The sequence below is a fragment of the Dendrobates tinctorius genome, unplaced genomic scaffold (assembly GCF_039654945.1).
Source record: "Dendrobates tinctorius isolate UK_male_01 unplaced genomic scaffold, ASM3965494v1 ptg000005l, whole genome shotgun sequence".
NCBI lineage: Eukaryota > Metazoa > Chordata > Amphibia > Anura > Dendrobatidae > Dendrobates > Dendrobates tinctorius.
Window position 1 is genome coordinate 14137583 of NW_027361673.1, and position 20343 is coordinate 14157925.

General features: G+C 47.4%; 1 protein-coding gene across 3 annotated transcripts in view; it reads right to left on the reverse strand.

Moving 5' to 3' along the window:
- Positions 1 to 20343, reverse strand: part of TOP2B (DNA topoisomerase II beta) — a 164473-nt gene that overhangs the window by 141170 nt on the left and 2960 nt on the right. For all 3 annotated transcript variants that reach the window (XM_073568361.1, XM_073568360.1, XM_073568362.1), the window contains exons 2-3: positions 5202 to 5402; positions 2 to 92 (exon numbers count right to left, since the gene is read on the reverse strand). In XM_073568361.1, the coding sequence (XP_073424462.1) occupies positions 2 to 92; positions 5202 to 5402 (292 nt within the window). The remainder of the gene's footprint in view (position 1; positions 93 to 5201; positions 5403 to 20343) is intronic.

The following is a 20343-nucleotide window of genomic DNA, read 5'->3' on the forward strand; positions in this document are numbered from 1 at the left end:
CCTAGAATTTCATCAAAGATTTTATACAATCCCGGTACAAAGGTAATGTCCCGGCAATTCATCCCAATGTCTTCATCGTAAACCCACATCGCCTAAATACAGAATTGGAAGAACTAAAGTGAAAAACTGCAGAATTCCTATACACATGGCAAGAATAGCATTTTATTTTGTGGCTAGTAAAAAATATGACACATATAATGTTCTATAGAATGCATGAGGGACCGGTAACACATGTTCTGTCCCTACGGGTCTCCAAGAAGGAACAACATGCGTGTACACAGTAATTCAGAGACATTACAGACTATTCAATATCTTATAGAGTAAATTAAGCTTCTCTGTAACGCTAAGACTCCGGTGACAATTCCCTCCACTGACGGCCTAATGACTACAACTCATAGAATTGCAGTTCATTCCTAATAAAAGCAGAAACCGCCCCACAGAGAAAGCAAGTTATAACCATTTCATTTAATGCTTTAGAACGCTCTAACTTTGAGGGACGTTATTTCTGTGGTATCCAAACAACCGTATAATGCAGAACCAATGCCGCTACGGAAAGCACGGAGCATTTCTGACAATTGGATCTTGACGACGGACTTACATTCCGATATTAGAATGACTCGGTAAGGCTTCAGGAAGACAGAGCATTTGGGAGACTTACTACATTTTACATTTGTGTTTTTCCACTGCTTATTCTTAGAGCCATATTTTTTGGAAGACACAGCCATATGAGGGCTTGGTTTTCTGCAAGAAGTGTCATTGTTTTAAATTTTACTATACAAGGCACTGGATAATGAGAAAGAAATATTCCAAGTTAAATGAATTGGTGAAAAAAATGCAGCTCATCCAGTTTTTAGGGTATTCATCGTGTAGTAAATGTTGTACCAAACTTGTATAGGTTTTTTTTTTGGGGGGGGGTCACCATTTTCAGGGACCCATATCATTTTTATTCTTCTGTCACAGGAGCTAATTATAATAACAATCTTTGTTTTTATATAGCGCTAACATAGTCTGCAGCGCTTTACAGTTTGCACACATTATCATCACTGTCCCCATTGGGGCTCACAATCTAGATTCCCTATCAGTATGTCTTTGGAATGTGGGAGGAAACCCACACAAACACGGGGAGAACATAGAAGCTACCGGAATGCTTGTTTTTTTGTGTGCTAAACTGGTGACTTTATTGATTCCAAATTGGGATACATACTATTTAGGACTTCATTGCATTGTTTTAGGTAGGTGTGGTACCTGAAATACAACAATTTTGGCGTTTTGACGTTTTTCTCTTTAAGTATTAGCTAATTTAATATTTTGATATTTCGGAATTTTACAGACCCAGCAATACCAATATGTTAATGTTTTATTTTTTATTTTTTTAAATTGGGGAAAGGGAAGCAATTAGGGCAGCACAGTGGCTCAGTGGTTAGCACTGCAGCCTTGCAGCGCTGGGGTTCTGGGTTCAAATCCCACCAAGGACAACATCTGCAAGAAGTTTGTATGTTCTCCCCGTGTTTGTGTGGGTTTCCTCCGGGTTCTCCGGTTTCCTCCCAAACTCAAAAGACATATTGATAGAGATTCTAGATTGTGAGTCGCATTCGTGACAGTGCCGATAATGTCTGTAAAGCGCTGTGGAATTACTGGTGCAATATAAGTAGTGAGTAACATAAATAAATTCAAGTGTTGGTACTGTTTTTGTTTATGATAGAGATATATACACAGTATAGACCAAAAGTTTAGACACACCTTCTCCATTCAAAGAGTTTTCTTTATTTTCATGACTATGAAAATTGTAGATTCACTCTGTAGGCATCAAAACTATGAATTAATACATGTGGAATTATATAATTAACAAAAAAGTGTGAAACAACTGAAAACATGTCTTATATTCTAGGTTCTTCAAAGTAGCCACCTTTTGCTTTGGTTACTGCTTTGCACACTCTTGGCATTCTCTTGATGAGCTTCAAGTGGTAGTCACCGGAAATGGTCTTCCAACAGTCTTGAAGGAGTTTCCAGAGATGCTTAGCACTTGTTGGCCTTCACTCTGCTGTCCAGCTCACCCCAAACCATCTCGATTGGGTTCAGGTCTTGTGTCTGTGGAGGCCAGGTCATCTGGGGTAGCACCACATCACTCTCCTTCTTGGTTAAATAGCCCTTACACAGCCTGGAGGTGTGTTTGGGGTCATTGTCCTGTTGAAAAATGAATGATGGTCCAACTAAACACAAACCGGATGGAAGAGCATGCCGCTGCAAGATGCTGTGGTAGCCATGCTGGTTCAGTATGCCTTCAGTTTTGAATAAATCCCCAAGTATCACCAGCAAAGCACCCCCACACCATCTCACCTCCTCCTCCATGCTTCACGGTGGGAACCAGGCATGTAAAGTCCATCCGTTCACCCTTTCTACGTCTCACAAAGACACGGTGGTTGGAACCAAAGATCTCAAATTTGGACTCATCAGACCAAAGCACAGATTTCCACTGGTCTAATGTCCTTTCCTTGTGATCTTTAGCCCAAACAAGTCTCTTCAGCTTGTTGCCTGTCCTTAGCAGTGATTTCCTAGCAGCTATTTTACCATGAAGGCCTGCTGCACAAAGTCTCCTCTTAACAGTTGTTGTAGAGATGTGTCTGCTGCTAGAACTCTGTGTGGCATTGACCTGGTCTCTAATCTGAGCTGCCGTTAACCTGCGATTTCTGAGGCTGGTGACTCAGATGAACTTATCCTCTGCAGCAGAGGTGACTCTTGGTCTTCCTTTCCTGGGGCGGTCCTCATGTGAGCCAGTTTCTTTGTAGCGCTTGATGGTTTTTGCCACTGCACTTGGGGACACTTTCAAAAATTTCCCAATTTTTCGGACTGACTGACCTTCATTTCTTAAGGTAATGATGGCCACTCGTTTTTCTTTACTTAGCTGCTTTTTTCTTGCCATAATACAAATTCTAACAGTCTATTCAGTAGGACTATAAGCTGTGTATCCACCAGACTTCTGCACAACACAACTGATGGTCCCAACCCCATTTATAAGGCAAGAAATACAACTTATTAAACCTGACAGGGCACACCTGTGAAGTGAAATCCATTTCTGGTGACTACCTCTTGAAGCTCATCAAGAGAATGCCAAGAGTGTGCAAAGCAGTAATCAAAGCAAAAGGTGGCTACTTTGAAGAACCTAGAATATAAGACATACAGTATTTTCAGTTGTTTCACACTTTTTTGCTAATTATATAATTCCACATGTGTTAATTCATAGTTTTGATGCCTTCAGAGTGAGTCTACAATTTTCATAGTCATGAAAATAAAGAAAACTCTTTGAATGAGAAGGTGTGTCCAAACTTTTGGTCTGTACTATATATATATAATTTTTGTTTTAATGATTTACTTTATTTTTTTTTGGTTAATCTTCTTAGGGGACTTGAAACAGCGATTGTCTGATCGACGATACCATACATTGCAATATTACAGTATGGCAGTATTTATTGTACATCACTGTCTCCAATGAAGCTCAGTCCATGGCTGGGCTTCCCAGGAGTGCCAAGATGGGAGCAACAGGGGCCCTTCAGACTTCCAACTGTCATGGTAACACATAAGTGCACCAATTAAGTACTGACAGCAGCATTTAAATTATAAAAAAAAGCAGTAATCAGAGCTGAGCTCTGGATGCTGCTGTATAGAACCAAATGCTGGTTACGTAACATAGACGGCATCCAAGTGTGTGGGGAGAACCCCAGCCACAAATGTTTACCCCAGCGCTGACGTACATGAACGTTATGTTCTGCTTCATTTTCCCTTCATATTACTGACCAATGAAGCAGGACAGACGTGGCTCTACAATGGATTGTTGATGCATCCTTCTAAGAGAAATCTAATACTAAAATATCAGTTTGATAATTTTCTCAACTAATTAAAATCCCAAAAATAGAAGAACTAGATTTGCCTCTAGTCCAATTACTATAAATTGTAGTTAAGCGGTAAAGACGTGTTTCCTGGAAAGTTGGGTGACAAGCTTCATTACTTAGGCTGAAGTGGTCGGTCACATTTGTCAAATATCTCTTTGGCCATGTTCACACATTGCGTTTTTGCTTCTTTTTATGCAAATTAAAGCTGCTTTTTAAATCACCAGCAAAATCTATGGAGGTTTCAGAAAGGTCATTCAACTTTTTTTTTCTTTTTTATTGTGACTTAACAACATTGGAAAACTGCAGTGTTTTTTAAATCAGCATATGCAATATTTTTCAACATTTTGGCAGTTTTTCACCCATAGAAAGTAATCAGAGTGCAAAAACGCACCTAAGCATTTATGGTTAATAAAGCGAACTGTATTAAACCTACTGCAGACAAATCACACACATAATCTACACAAAAAAAGCTGCAAAAATGCCATGAAATCAATGAAAAACCAGCTTTTCACTGCCAAAAAGCAGAATTTAACTGCTAAAAAAAAGTTGCAAATATGTAATGTGTGAACATAGCTTCTGGATGCTACAGCGGAACAAAGTGAAGGTTCTGGAGTGGCCATCTCAGTCTCCTGCCCTCAATATCATTGAGCCACTCTGGGGAGATCTCAAGCGCGCAGTTCATGCTAGACAGCCCAGGAATGTACAGGAACTAGAGGTGTTTTGCCAAGAAGAGGGGGCAGCTTTACCATCTGAGAAAATAAAGAACCTCATCCATAACTGCCACAAAAGACTTCAAGCTGTCATTGATGTTAGAGGGGACAACTTTTGATCAGGGTCATTTGGATGTTTTGGGTTGTCATTATGATTTAAAAAGAGAAAACACAGTAGTTTGACAGTAAATGGCTTCACCCAACCACTAACCATGAGTGGAGAAAAAGTTTTGGTGTTATCATTCATATTCTCTGAAAAAAAAAGCCAAGAAAGCAAAAATTCTGCCGGGGTATGTAAACTTTTGAGCACAACTGTATGTATGTATATATTTATAGTGCAAATGCCACCGTGTTCTCTTATATCTGTGTTTCTGTAATATGGCCCCCTCTTTCCTATATAAAAGGATAGTGTTTTAAGCCAACTGGGTATGAGCTCAGAGACATCCATAGAAATAAGATGAGGAACATGCCCACTTGGCTAAAAATGCTAGATTTACATACAGTGAAAAGGAGGCCAAATCTCAAGAATGGAGAAGGGAAGAAAAAAAGTGGTTTCTTATTACAATGTTTCCAAAGGTTTAATTGATACAAAAAAAAAATTCACCTGAGTAACAGGCTCCACCGATCCGATGTAGGTGTCAGGACGGAGCAGGATGTGCTCCAGCTGTGTTTTCTTCTGGTAGACCCTCTCCACAGACATCTTCTTGGAGTCATTCTTGGCGTTATTCTTGGAGTCATTCTTGTTGTTGCTGGGACTTTCACCTTCTTCTTTAGCTGATGCATTGTTCTGGTTATCAAACAAAGTCTGCAGGCAAAGACGCGAGAAAATGAAAGAATCGCAGGCAGCACAAGTGGGTGATAGTCAGCTGAATCTGAAGTCACCTTGTTTCCCCCACAGGCCGCTTGTCTACTCCTGCTAGATCTCCCTCCAGCCCAAATTATTTAATATTCTCCACAGCCAAGCACCCTCCTCTACTGCGATTTATAGATTACAGGATAAGTAGGAAAACAAAGCAGCGAACAGATGATTGTAATTATTTCCCTGCTTCGCCCATTCTCCTCGGTGACGGCTCACTGCTCTCAGCCCAATCTCCTTGGCTACTTTTATCTAGTGAGACATGAATAGCTGTGCATATTCTTACTGCAGTACGGTCTGTGGCCATTCACTCACAAGTAATCAAATGCAGCAGGACTCACACAATAATAGGTGCCATGTTCACATGTCGTCCACTATTACTCACAGGACGATCAGCACTTGTATACAGCGCTGCACTATTAGATCCATTAGCTGGGCAGTTCTGGAGACATAGTACGCGTCCTTTCCACTCCTCTACTGTTCCCCCAGTGAGTACACCGCTCCTTCTCTACTGTACCCCAGTGAGTACACCACTCATCTACTGTACCCCAGTGAGTACACCACTTATCTACTGTACCCCAGTGAGTACACCACTCATCTACTGTACCCCAGTGAGTACACCGCTCCTTCTCTACTGTACCCCAGTGAGTACACCACTCATCTACTGTACCCCAGTGAGTACACCACTCATCTACTGTACCCGTCAGTACACCGCTCCTTCTCTACTGTACCCACAGTGAGTACACCACTCATCTACTGTACCCCAGTGAGTACACCACTCATCTACTGTACCCCAGTCAGTACACCGCTCCTTCTCTACTGTACCCCCAGTGAGTACACCACTCATCTACTGTACCCCAGTGAGTACACCGCTCCTTCTCTACTGTACCCCAGTCAGTACACCGTTCCTTCTCTACTGTACCCCAGTCAGTACACCGCTCCTTCTCTAGTGTACCCCCAGTGAGTACACCACTCCTTCTCTACTGTACCCCAGTCAGTTCACCACTCTTTCTCTAGTGTACCCCCAGTCAGTACACCGCTCCTTCTCTAGTGTACCGCCAGTCAGTACACCACTCCTTCTCTAGTGTACCCCGTCAGTACACCACTCCTTCTCTAGTGTACCCCCAGTCAGTACACCGCTCCTTCTCTAGGGTACCCCCAGTCAGTACACTGCTCCTTCTCTAGTGTACCCCCAAGTCAGTACACTGCTCCTTCTCTAGTGTACTCCCAAGTCAGTACACTGCTCCTTCTCTAGTGTACTCCCAAGTCAGTACACTGCTCCTTCTCTAGTGTACCCCCAGTCAGCACACCACTCCTTCTCTAGTGTACCCCCAAGTCAGTACACCGCTCGTTCTCTAGGGTACCCCCAGTCAGTACACCGCTCCTTCTCTAGGGTACCCCCAGCCAGTACACCACTCCTTCTCTAGGGTACCCCCAGCCAGTACACCGCTTCTCCTTTAGTGTACCCCCAGTCAGTACACTGCTTCTTCTCAAGTGTACCCCACTATATGGGGGCCATTATACTGTGAGGCACTATATGGGGTATATTATACTGTGAGGCATTATATGGTGGCCATTATACTGCGGAGCACTATATGGGGCCATTATGCTGTGAAGCACTCTATGGGGCCATTATGCTATGAAGCACTCTATGGGGCCATTATGCTATGAAGCACTCTATGGGGCCGTTAAGCTGTGGAACACTCTATGGGACCATTATGCCGTGAAGCACTCTATGGGGCACTCTATGGGGCCATTATGCTGTGGAGCACTCTATGGGGCCATTATGCTGTGGAACACTCTATGGGGCCATTATGCTGTGGAGCACTATACGGGGCCATTATTGTCACGATTCATTTTTGGATTTGTGACAGCTCTGATTCCACGCAGTTAAAACTTTTTTCCTTTCAGGCCAGCAGGGGTTAATGTCAGTTTTCCCCCGCTGGCAATCTGGTGTAATTGCAGTGCTGCTGGGTCAGCTGATGTGGGTGGTGACCACTCCCAACATCCTTTAAATGATCACCTGATGCATCAGCTTACTGTCAGTGATAGAGTATTCTTCAGTGACCAAGTCTGTGTGAGGAGCTCTCTGGGTGCAGTGGTGATTCTGCTGGGTTCATTATCCTGATGCCTTTATACTGCTGTGTTTTGCAGCAGAGAAAGCGAAGTGTTATTTCCTCATCCCTTTCGTGTCTGTCACATTCCCTGTGTGTATTATCAGCAGTGGCTAGGCTAGTGCCCTACGTCAGCCAGTGCACTAGCCAGGGCAGTGTTAAATGACAGCAAAGGACGAGGTATCCTGACGGCGGAGGGGGGAAGGACCCACACAGGGCATTAGGGGAATGCAGGGACAGGCTCAGCTTTGAGCTCAGGTGGTGACCATCCCTCATTCCCTATCAGTAGGGCCTTACTCTTCCCTATACCATCCCGCTGTGTGAGTTGCGCCGTTCACTGACCGACCACCTATTGGGTCAGGTCACATCATCACAATTATGCTGTGTAGCACTCTATGGGGTCATTATGCTGTGGAGCACTATACGGGGCCATTATTGTCACGATCAACTTTTGGATTTGTGACAGCTCTGGTTCCACACAGTTAAAACTTTTTTCCTTTCAGGCCAGCAGGGGTTAATGTCAGTTTTCCCCCGCTGGCAATCTGGTATAATTGCAGTGCTGCTGGGTCAGCTGATGTGGGTGGTGACCACTCCCAACATCCTTTAAATGGTCACCTGATGCATCAGCTGACTGTCGGTGATAGAGTATTCTTCAGTGACCAAGTCTGTGTGAGGAGCTCTCTGGGTGCAGTGGTGATTCTGCTGTGTTCATTATCCTGATGCCTTTATACTGCTGTGTTTTGCAGCAGAGAAAGCGAAGTGTTATTTCCTCATCCCTTTCGTGTCTGTCACATTCCCTGTGTGTATTATCAGCAGTGGCTAGGCTAGTGCCCTACGTCAGCCAGTGCACTAGCCAGGGCAGTGTTAAATGACAGCAAAGGACGAGGTATCCTGACGGCGGAGGGGGGAAGGACCCACACAGGGCATTAGGGGAATGCAGGGACAGGCTCAGCTTTGAACTCAGGTGGTGACCATCCCTCATTCCCTATCAGTAGGGCCTTACTCTTCCCTATACCATCCCGCTGTGTGAGTTGCGCCGTTCGCTGACCGACCACCTATTGGGTCAGGTCACATCATCACAATTATGCTGTGTAGCACTCTATGGGGTCATTATGCTGTGGAGCACTATACGGGGCCATTATTGTCACGATCAACTTTTGGATTTGTGACAGCTCTGGTTCCACGCAGTTAAAACTTTTTTCCTTTCAGGCCAGCAGGGGTTAATGTCAGTTTTCCCCCGCTGGCAATCTGGTATAATTGCAGTGCTGCTGGGTCAGCTGATGTGGGTGGTGACCACTCCCAACATCCTTTAAATGGTCACCTGATGCATCAGCTGACTGTCGGTGATAGAGTATTCTTCAGTGACCAAGTCTGTGTGAGGAGCTCTCTGGGTACAGTGGTGATTCTGCTGAGTTCATTATCCTGATGCCTTTATACTGCTGTGCTTGGCTTTGCAGCAGAGAAAGCAAAGTGTTATTTCCTTGTCCCTTTCGTGTCTGTCACCATTCCCTGTGTGTATTATCAGCAGTGGCTAGGCTAGCGCCCTACATCGGCCAGTGCAGTGTAAATTGACGACGAGGTATCCTAATGGCGAGGGGGGGGAGAATACACATAGGGTTAGGGGAGTGCAGGGACAGGCTCAGGTATAAGCTCAGGTGGTGACCATCCCTCATTCCCTATCAGTAGGGCGTTTCTTTCCCCTATACCATCCCGCTTTGTAAGAGTTGCGCCGTTCGCTGACCGACCACCTATTGGGTCAGGTCACATCGTGACAATTAATTATGCTGTGTAGCACTCTATGGGGCCATTTTGCTGTGAGGCATTATATGGAGCCATTATGCTATGGAGCACTCTATGAGGCCATTATGCTGTGGAGCACTATAAGAGGCCATTATACGCTGGAGCACTATGAGGCCATTATACAGAGGGTTCAGCGACTCTGATCAGTGGTGTAGTTACTGACGTCAAAGCTCATCACAGCGGTCAGGTTTGTGGGATCGGGGGGTAGTTGCTGCTATAGTCCATGGTACTTGGTTCTCTGAACGAGGCTCAATAGCCCTTGGACGTCGGATTCGGGGATCATGGACTACGCTGGAACTGCATGGAAACTTCTTGTTTTCTAATAAATTGGAGAATGAGCTAGTGTCTTCTCATTTTTTCTCTACTTTGTTTTTCCAGATTTCCACTTGTGGACGACGGCGGATTCCCAGGACTACTGTGGACTATGGATTTTTTTTGCAAAATAAGTTGGTGAACCAGAGAACGTGTCGGGGAGTGTTTATTAAAGAAAAAAAATTTTCTGTCTTTTTTTCTCTCATTATTTGTTTAATAGTGGGGGTATCCGATAGACACCTCTTCATTACTAACACCAGGGCTTGATGCCAGATGTGACTTCAACCCCAGCGACCATTACCCTGATTGCCACCACACCAGGGCAATCAAGAAGAGCTAGGCAAAGCGCCAGAATTGGCACATGTGATGTGATGCACCAAATGTGGGGAGGCTGCGGGCTGGTATTTTTAGGCTGGGAAGAGCCCAATAACAAGGGACCTTCCCAGACTGATAATATAAGCCCCCAGCTGTCTGCTTTCCCTTGGTTGGTTACAAAAAATAGGGGGGACCCACATTTATTTTTAATTTATCAGGGCAAACAACCTTTCGTGCCACATGAAAGGCACAAATGGCTGCAAGTTTATTATAAGTAGGGGGCTTGTGAAATTATTTATCTACAGGACATCTATTCTATTACAATACTGCTGCTATAGAAGTTGACAGATCAGAGTGAGGGTATGCGTCCATGGTCATGATTCCGAGTGCTTTAGACGCAGTGAACACCCGCCTTGTCCAAAGTGCCGCCCCCTTTTGTACGTGCGGTGATTCCGCATGTGTTCACTGATCACATGCGGAATCACCGCATCCTATACATAGGACAGTGCTACTGCTGCGGTCTATAAAGATATTCCGCATGTCCGGTTAGGCAGGTCTGCCACCCGCGTCTTTGAACGCACAGCGGAGATGGGATTTTATAAAATCCCCTCCACTATGCTGCAACATCTGGCCGCTGAGGATTGGATGCTGCGGCTGTACGTAGCGTCCAATCCGCAGCAAATCCTGACCGTGGAAGCATACCCTTACACATTTCTATGGAAGCAGTGGTGTACAGTAGTGTGTGACCGTGCTCTGGCCACTTCTATGGGAGCAATGGTGAATTATGTGACAGTGCTACATCCACTTAAATGGAGCAGTGGTGTAATGTGTTGCCGCGCTCTGGCCACTTCTATGGGAGCAGTGGTATAATATGTGGCCGTGCTCCAGCCACTTCTATGGGAGCAGTGGTGTAATGTGTGACCGTGCTCAGGCCACTTCTTTGTGAGCAGTGGCGTAATATGTGACCGTGCTCCGTCCACTTCTATGGGAGCAGTGGTGTAATGTGTGACCGCGCTGTCTACTTCTATGGGAGCAGTATTTTATGGCATCTTCCCTTTAAAAGAGCCTTGCTACATGACTTAGGATAAGAAGTCAAAACTGTCAGGGCTTCATTTGCAGAAATGTGTTTAAGGATGTTTGCACTGATGAGGGGCACAGTAGGGGATTCAATAGGGTGAGGGGAGAGGCTTAATGATGAGAGGCTGGCAAAAGATGCAGCTGATTCATTAGGAAATGAACGTTGCAAAGGGGTCCCATGTAACCCAGCCGTGTGCTTCTGCCTAGGGGCTAGCTGCTATTACACTGGGGGAAGGAGTGACTTCATCCTTACCTCTATGGCCTGATTTGTTGGTAACATGCTGTTTTGGCTGGCATTAATCCACTTTGGCCATAGTAGATGTGAGTACTTATGTTATTTAGGAATATACAGTGGGGCAAAAAAGTATTTAGTCAGTCAGCAATAGTGCAAGTTCCACCACTTAAAAAGATGAGAGGCGTCTGTAATTTACATCATAGGTAGACCTCAACTATGGGAGACAAACTGAGAAAAAAAAAATCCAGAAAATCACATTGTCTGTTTTTTTTTTCATTTTATTTGCATATTATGGTGGAAAATAAGTATTTGGTCAGAAACAAGCAAACAAGATTTCTGGCTCTCATAGACCTGTAACTTCTTCTTTAAGAGTCTCCTCTTTCCTCCACTCATTACCTGTAGTAATGGCACCTGTTTAAACTTGTTATCAGTATAAAAAGACACCTGTGCACACCCTCAAACAGTCTGACTCCAAACTCCACTATGGTGAAGACCAAAGAGCTGTCAAAGGACACCAGAAACAAAATTGTAGCCCTGCACCAGGCTGGGAAGACTGAATCTGCAATAGCCAACCAGCTTGGAGTGAAGAAATCAACTGTGGGAGCAATAATTAGAAAATGGAAGACATACAAGACCACTGATAATCTCCCTCGATCTGGTGCTCCACGCAAAATCCCACCCCGTGGGGTCAGAATGATCACAAGAACGGTGAGCAAAAATCCCAGAACCACGCGGGGGGACCTAGTGAATGAACTGCAGAGAGCTGGGACCAATGTAACAAGGCCTACCATAAGTAACACACTACGCCACCATGGACTCAGATCCTGCAGTGCCAGACGTGTCCCACTGCTTAAGCCTGTACATGTCCGGGCCCGTCTGAAGTTTGCTAGAGAGCATTTGGATGATCCAGAGGAGTTTTGGGAGAATGTCCTATGGTCTGATGAAACCAAACTGGAACTGTTTGGTAGAAACACAACTTGTCGTGTTTGGAGGAAAAAGAATACTGAGTTGCATCCATCAAACACCATACCTACTGTAAAGCATGGTGGTGGAAACATCATGCTTTGGGGCTGTTTCTCTGCAAAGGGGCCAGGACGACTGATCCGGGTACATGAAAGAATGAATGGGGCCATGTATCGTGAGATTTTGAGTGCAAACCTCCTTCCATCAGCAAGGGCACTGAAGATGAAACGTGGCTGGGTCTTTCAACATGACAATTATCCAAAGCACACCGCCAGGGCAACGAAGGAGTGGCTTCGTAAGAAGCATTTCAAGGTCCTGGAGTGGCCTAGCCAGTCTCCAGATCTCAACCCTATAGAAAACCTTTGGAGGGAGTTGAAAGTCCGTGTTGCCAAGCGAAAAGCCAAAAACATCACTGCTCTAGAGGAGATCTGCATGGAGGAATGGGCCAACATACCAACAACAGTGTGTGGCAACCTTGTGAAGACTTACAGAAAACGTTTGACCTCTGTCATTGCCAACAAAGGATATATCACAAAGTATTGAGATGAAATTTTGTTTCTGACCAAATACTTATTTTCCACCATAATATGCAAATAAAATGAAAAAAAAACAGACAATGTGATTTTCTGGATTTTTTTTTCTCAGTTTGTCTCCCATAGTTGAGGTCTACCTATGATGTAAATTACAGACGCCTCTCATCTTTTTAAGTGGTGGAACTTGCACTATTGCTGACTGACTAAATACTTTTTTGCCCCACTGTAGCTTGTTCTTGCTTTGAAGTGATCATGATATTCCTGGCTTTGTACTTAGAGCTTTCAGTATTGTCTGATTGAGGCTCATATGCAAACAGCATACGGATATACTAATGCTATAGCAATATTAGGGCTATAACAGCCAGCAAGCATCTGTACTTGTTTACAGCACACTGATTGTATGGTTAGATTGGGGCTCTAAGTATTTTACTGTATAAATTCATGACCCATTGTTTTGTCTCTTGATTCATGTCTGGTTTTCTCTCAGCCTTCTTAATTGATTTTAAACAAGTGTTTGTTTGTTGTGTTCACTGAAATAAAGTTGTTGACTTTGACCATATGACTTGGTGGTGATCCCTACATTCTGGCGCATATACCTTTTTCTTGTGTGCTCTACAGTACACAGCAGGGACACATTTATAAGATTATCTCAGCACAGGAACATTTTTTTCAAATACATTTAATTGTGGAAATTAATATTCTAAAATCTATTACGGTAAATATAATGTACTTTGTTCGTGGGACAACCCCTTTAATGAATAAGGAGCATCTCACAACCAGCGTGTGCCTCAGTCACAGACCAGATACATGTCTGGTGTAAGGTGTGCCATGCTCTGTCCTGACCCAGCTTCACCCACTTTGGAGGAGATGGCAAATACTGTTGCGAAAGTTGTAAAATGTCTGCGCAAAATTTTTTCAATATTTTAAGTTGTTTTCCACCAGACTTCTAGCAAAAACACCTTCACGAATCAGACACCATGTGTATTTCCTTCATTCTGTATGGGGTTTGGTACACAAGTATGCTACAGAGATTTGTGATTGGATTACCGTTTCTGCCACATCTGTACGTGGTCTCATGCAGCCTTACACAGGCATATGCAAAAAATGGCTGACCCGCAGACCCCCAGCCATCTCAAGAACAGGGATATCTACTCAATGGCTCAGCTGATTTCATATGTACCATCGGCTTAAAGAGAACCTGTCAGCACGATTTTGTAACGTAAAGAGATGGCTGTAAAGGCGCTGTAATACTGATTACATTGATATCTTTGGTTAAGAAATTCTCTGTGTGTTTCTTCTACCATTTGAAATTTTCTGCTAATTAGATTTCGGTGCACAGGGCCTCCTTATTGTCTGTGATTCCCCAGCCCCTCCGGTCACTGAATGACCTGACTCCTCTGTTAGAAATCTCAGCAGTGACCGGTCATTCACAGACCTGAGACAGATGTAAGGACTGAAGAATCACGGGGAGGAGGGATCACAGAGAGGAGGCAGGTGGAGGAACCGGGGAATCACAGAGAGGCGGCAGGCGGAGGGACCAGGGGAATCGGCGGCAGGCAGAGGGACCGGGGAATCACAGAGCAGCGGCAGGCAGAGGGACCGGGGAATCACAGAGCGGCAGCAGGCAGAGGGACCAGGGGAATCACAGAGCGGCAGGCAGGCAGAGGGAGGGACCGGGGAATCACAGAGCGGCAGCAGGCAGAGGGACCAGGAGAATCACAGAGAGGCGGCAGGCGGAGGGACCAGGGGAATCACAGAGCAGCGGCAGGCAGAGGGACCGGGGAATCACAGAGAGGCGGCAGGCAGAGGGATCGGGGGAATCACAGAGAGGCGGCAGGCAGAGGGATCGGGGGAATCACAGAGCGGCGGCAGGCAGAGGGATCGGGGGAATCACAGAGCGGCAGCAGGCAGAGGGACCAGGAGAATCACAGAGAGGCGGCAGGTGGAGGGACCAGGGGAATCACAGAGCAGCGGCAGGCAGAGGGACCGGGGAATCACAGAGCGGCAGCAGGCAGAGGGACCAGGGGAATCACAGAGCGGCAGGCAAGCAGAGGGAGGGACCGGGGAATCACAGAGAGGCGGCAGGCAGAGGGATCGGGGAAATCACAGAGAGGCGGCAGGCAGAGGGATCGGGGGAATAACAGAGAGGCGGCAGGCAGAGGGATCGGGGGAATCACAGAGAGGCGGCAGGCAGAGGGATCGGGGGAATCACAGAGCGGCAGCAGGCAGAGGGACCAGGAGAATCACAGAGAGGCGGCAGGCAGAGGGACCAGGGAATCACAGAGAGGCGGCAGGCGGAGGGACCAAGGGAATCACAGAGCAGCGGCAGGCAGAGGGACCGGGGAATCACAGAGAGGCGGCAGGCAGAGGGATCGGGGGAATCACAGAGAGGCGGCAGGCAGAGGGCTCGGGGGAATCACAGAGCGGCGGCAGGCAGAGGGATCGGGGGAATCACAGAGCGGCAGCAGGCAGAGGGACCAGGAGAATCACAGAGAGGCGGCAGGTGGAGGGACCAGGGGAATCACAGAGCAGCGGCAGGCAGAGGGACCGGGGAATCACAGAGCGGCAGCAGGCAGAGGGACCAGGGGAATCACAGAGCGGCAGGCAAGCAGAGGGAGGGACCGGGGAATCACAGAGAGGCGGCAGGCAGAGGGATCGGGGAAATCACAGAGAGGCGGCAGGCAGAGGGATCGGGGGAATCACAGAGAGGCGGCAGGCAGAGGGATCGGGGGAATCACAGAGAGGCGGCAGGCAGAGGGATCGGGGGAATCACAGAGCGGCAGCAGGCAGAGGGACCAGGAGAATCACAGAGAGGCGGCAGGCGGAGGGACCAGGGAATCACAGAGAGGCGGCAGGCGGAGGGACCAAGGGAATCACAGAGCAGCGACAGGCAGAGGGACCGGGGAATCACAGAGCGGCAGCAGGCAGAGGGACCAGGGGAATCACAGAGCGGCAGGCAGGCAGAGGGAGGGACCAGGGGAATCACAGAGAGGCGGCAGGCAGAGGGACCAGGGGAATCACAGAGCGGCAGGCAGGCAGAGGGCCCAGGGGAATCACAGAGCGGCAGGCAGGCAGAGGGACCAGGGGAATCACAGAGCGGCAGGCAGGCAGAGGGACCAGGGGAATCACAGAGCGGCAGGCAGGCAGAGGGACCAGGGGAATCACAGAGCGGCAGGCAGGCAGACGGACCAGGGGAATCACAGAGCGGCAGGCAGGCAGAGGGAGGGACCGGGGAATCACAGAGCAGCGGCAGGCAGAGGGACCGGGGAATCACAGAGCGGCAGCAGGCAGAGGGACCAGGGGAATCACAGAGCGGCAGGCAAGCAGAGGGAGGGACCGGGGAATCACAGAGAGGCGGCAGGCAGAGGGATCGGGGAAATCACAGAGAGGCGGCAGGCAGAGGGATCGGGGGAATCACAGAGAGGCGGCAGGCAGAGGGATCGGGGGAATCACAGAGAGGCGGCAGGCAGAGGGATCGGGGGAATCACAGAGCGGCGGCAGGCAGAGGGACCAGGAGAATCACAGAGCGGCGGCAGGCGGAGGGACCAGGGAATCACAGAGAGGCGGCAGGCGGAGGGACCAAGGAAATCACAGAGCAGCGGCAGGCAGAGGGACCGGGGAATCACAGAGCGGCAGCAGGCAGAGGGACCAGGGGAATCACAGAGCGGCAGGCAGGCAGAGGGAGGGACCGAGGAATCACAGAGAGGCGGCAGGCAGAGGGACCAGGGGAATCACAGAGCGGCAGGCAGGCAGAGGGCCCAGGGGAATCACAGAGCGGCAGGCAGGCAGAGGGACCAGGGGAATCACAGAGCGGCAGGCAGGCAGAGGGAGGGACCGGGGAATCACAGAGAGGCGGCAGGCAGAGGGACCAGGGGAATCACAGAGCGGTAGGCAGGCAGAGGGACCGGGGAATCACAGAGAGGCGGCAGGCAGGGGGACAGGGAAATCACAGAGCGGCAGCAGGCAGAGGGACCAGGGAAATCAGAGCGGCGGCAGGCAAGGGGACCAGGGAATCACAGAGTGGCGGCAGGCAGAGGGACCAGGGAATCACAGAGTGGCGGCAGGCAGAGGGACCAGGGAATCACAGATAGGGAGAAGACCTAGTTAGTAGAAAAAACAAATGTGCTCATGTGACCAGTATTACAGCCATGTCTTTATATTACAACACTGTGCTATAAGGTTGCCGATAAAGGTTATTCCCAATACAGTAAACTTATCCTGCCCATATGAAAGGGATAACTTACTGATTACTATATGTCAAACCCCCCTGAAAATTGAGAACTGGGATCTGTAACACAGCCTCTCAGGATGAGAACAGAGATGGGCGAACCCAAACAGTAAACTTCGGCATCCATACCGAACACCTACTGTTAGGGCACGCACATCGAACACGGATTTCTCCAAGTCTGTGTTCGGCCCCCCGAACACTGGGTGTTTGTTGTACTGTCATGTGCATGACAACGCGGAAACACCTCTTCTGATCAGTGCTAAAATCATTAAAGGGAATCTGTCACCCCTTTTTTGAGATATCATACAATGATATCATTCAATTGTGTGTCACATAAGGATTCTCTTAGTACTTTTGCTTCCCCCTGACCCTGCACCTTTCATGCATAAATACCTTTTTTATATCGGTTCAGATGTATGTAAACTGCCACGGTCCGGTCCGATGGGCGGGGCTTATTCAACTGCTCCCCCCTCCCTGTCTTGCTCTACACAAGAAGAAATGCGTAGAGCAAGACAGGGAGGGGGGGAGCAGGTGAATAAGCCCCGCCCAGCGGACCGGACAGCGACAGTTTACATACATCTGAACCGATATAAAAAAGGTATTTATGCATGAAAGGTGCGGGGTCAGGGGGAAGCAAAAGTACTAAGAGAATCCTTATGTGACACACAATTGAATGATATTATTATATGATATCTCAAAAAAGGGGTGACAGATTTCCTTTAACACTGGTCAGACAGCCATGCGTCCCACGCTGTCAAATGACAGCATGAGCACGCAGCTGTGATCAGAGGTATAAAGTTTACCTCCTGTCACTGGTGTTGGCTGATGGGACTACCTGCTCACATCAGCCGACGCCTGCTGCCGCTAATAGCATTGAGAGCAGGAGCAGCTGAGGGGAGTATTCAACCGTCTCTTGTGCTGTAAATAAATAATTTAAAAAGAAAACCACGGACAGGTGAGGGATATTGTTGTTTTTTTATTTTATTACAGGAGACAAGGGATTCAGTGGAATTAGGCATTAGGTGAGTATAACTGTTATTTTTAAATAAAAAAGAAATTGTGATTTGTTTTATTCCAAATAAAACACTTTATTCTGGGTGTGTGTTTATTTACCATGAAACTATAGGATTAGTAACGGATAGGTGTCTTATAGACGCCTGTACATTAGTAAGTAGTGGGCTTGATGTCACCTGACAATGCAAAAGTGACATCAACCCCGCAAATATGAACCCCACTTGCCACCGATACAGGGCAAGTGGGAGGAGCCGGGCAAAACGCCAGAATTGGCATCTAGTAGATGCACCTTTTCTGGGCGGGTGGGGGCTGCTATTTTTAGGCTGGGGGGCAATATCCATGGCCCCTTACCAACCTGAATACCAGCCCCCAGCTGTCTGCATTAGCAAGGCTGGTTGTCAAAAATGGTGGGGGACCCCATGCTGTTTTCTTTACTTAAATTAAAAAATACAGCTTGGGACCCCCCTCTATTCTTGATAACCATCCTTGCTGAAGCTGATGGTTGCAGCCCCCAGCTGTGAATTTTGCCTGGCTGTTTATCAAAATTACAGCGGTACCCACGCAGGTTTTATTTTGTTATTATTTATTACATCGCAGAAGCTGGCTGATGAATACTCCCATCAGCCGCTCATGCTCTCACTGTTATTAGCGGCAGCAGACATTGGCTGATGGGAGCTGTAGTCCCATCAGCTGACACCAGTGATCTGAGATAAACTTTACACCTCCGATTTGCCATGATGTCATGCACATTACAGCGTGGCAAACACTGGATGTTCGTGGCCCCAATTCAAGTGAATCGGGTCCAGGTACTGTTCTAGTACCCAACTTTTTGCAACTGTTTGGCTGAACCCGAAGATCCAGGGGGTCCGCCCATCTCTAGTAGAGAATACACACCTCCACTCTATTTAAGACAGGGCTCTACAGAGACCCATTGTTAAGCCACGTTCACACGTACAGTATTTGGTGAGTTTTTTACCTCAGTATTTGTAAGCCCAAACTACGAGTGGATGATAAATACAGAAGTGGTAAAGTGTTTCTATTATACTTTTCCTCTGATTGTTGTTCCACTCCTAGTTTGGGCTTACAAATACTGATGTAAAATACTGACCAAATACTGAACGTGGCCTTAGGGTTGCTGGGGTTCCAACATGATCCGGCAACCATGTCAGAGATCTGCAGTCATCCGACGCGACCACTGGTTTGTGCAGTGTGAATCAACTCGCACCAACTCTAGAGACCACAAATCAATCAGCAGGAGCAAGGGTTTCTGCTGGTTCTTACATCAGTGGGGGTCCATTTATGGCATATCCAAAATATGATGTGAGCACTGAATAGAGAATCTCCCCATACCGCACTTTGGAATGCCTGCTCCATCTGCAATAAGCTTCATGTGATTCATGACCTCGCAATCTTGCCTTTCTCGGCCTCACAGAAACATGGCTGACACCCTCTGATACCGCCTCCCCTGCTGCGCTGTGTTACGGCGGCCTCCACTTCACCCACACTCCTCACCCTGGCAACAGACACGGTGGAGGAGTGGGTCTTCTCCTTTCTTTCAACTGCACCTTTAACCCAATCCCACCTCTTCCCTCCCTAATCCTCCCCTCTTTTGAAGTCCACTCTGTCTGCATCTACTCTCCCTCCAATCTCCAATTGGCAGTCATATACCGACCTCCAGGCCCGACCATTGTCTTCATTGACGAATTCTCTACCTGGCTTCTTCAGTTTCTTTCAACTGACATCCCCAATATCATCATGGGTGACTTCAACATCCCCACTGATACTTTTCAGTCAGCAGCCTCCAAACTCCTGTCCCTTACTTCATCCTTTGGACTTACTCAGTGGTCCTCCTCAGCCACCCACACAGACGGACATACATTAGACCTGGTCTTCACCCGCCTCTGCTCTTTTTCTAACTTCACCACCTCCCTTCTCCCTCTATCTGACCACCATCTACTCACTTTCTCATCCCTGTCCTCCTCTCCTGGCACCCATGTCCAGCAACATGCGCACCTTCACAGAAACCTTGCACACCTAGACACCCACGCGCTCTCTGGCTCTACTTTATTCTACCACTGGCATCCATATCCTCACTCCAAGACTCAGACAGTGCCACTGCTTTCTACAATGCCACTCTCGCATCAGCTATTGACATGGTCACCCCTCTCGTTCATGGCAGAATGCGACGTACAAACAAACAACCCTGGCACAATAACACCACTAAAAAGCTCCGGCACGTGTCCAGGGCTGCAGAGCGGCGTTGGAAGAAAACAAATTCGCAAGATGACTTCACTGCATT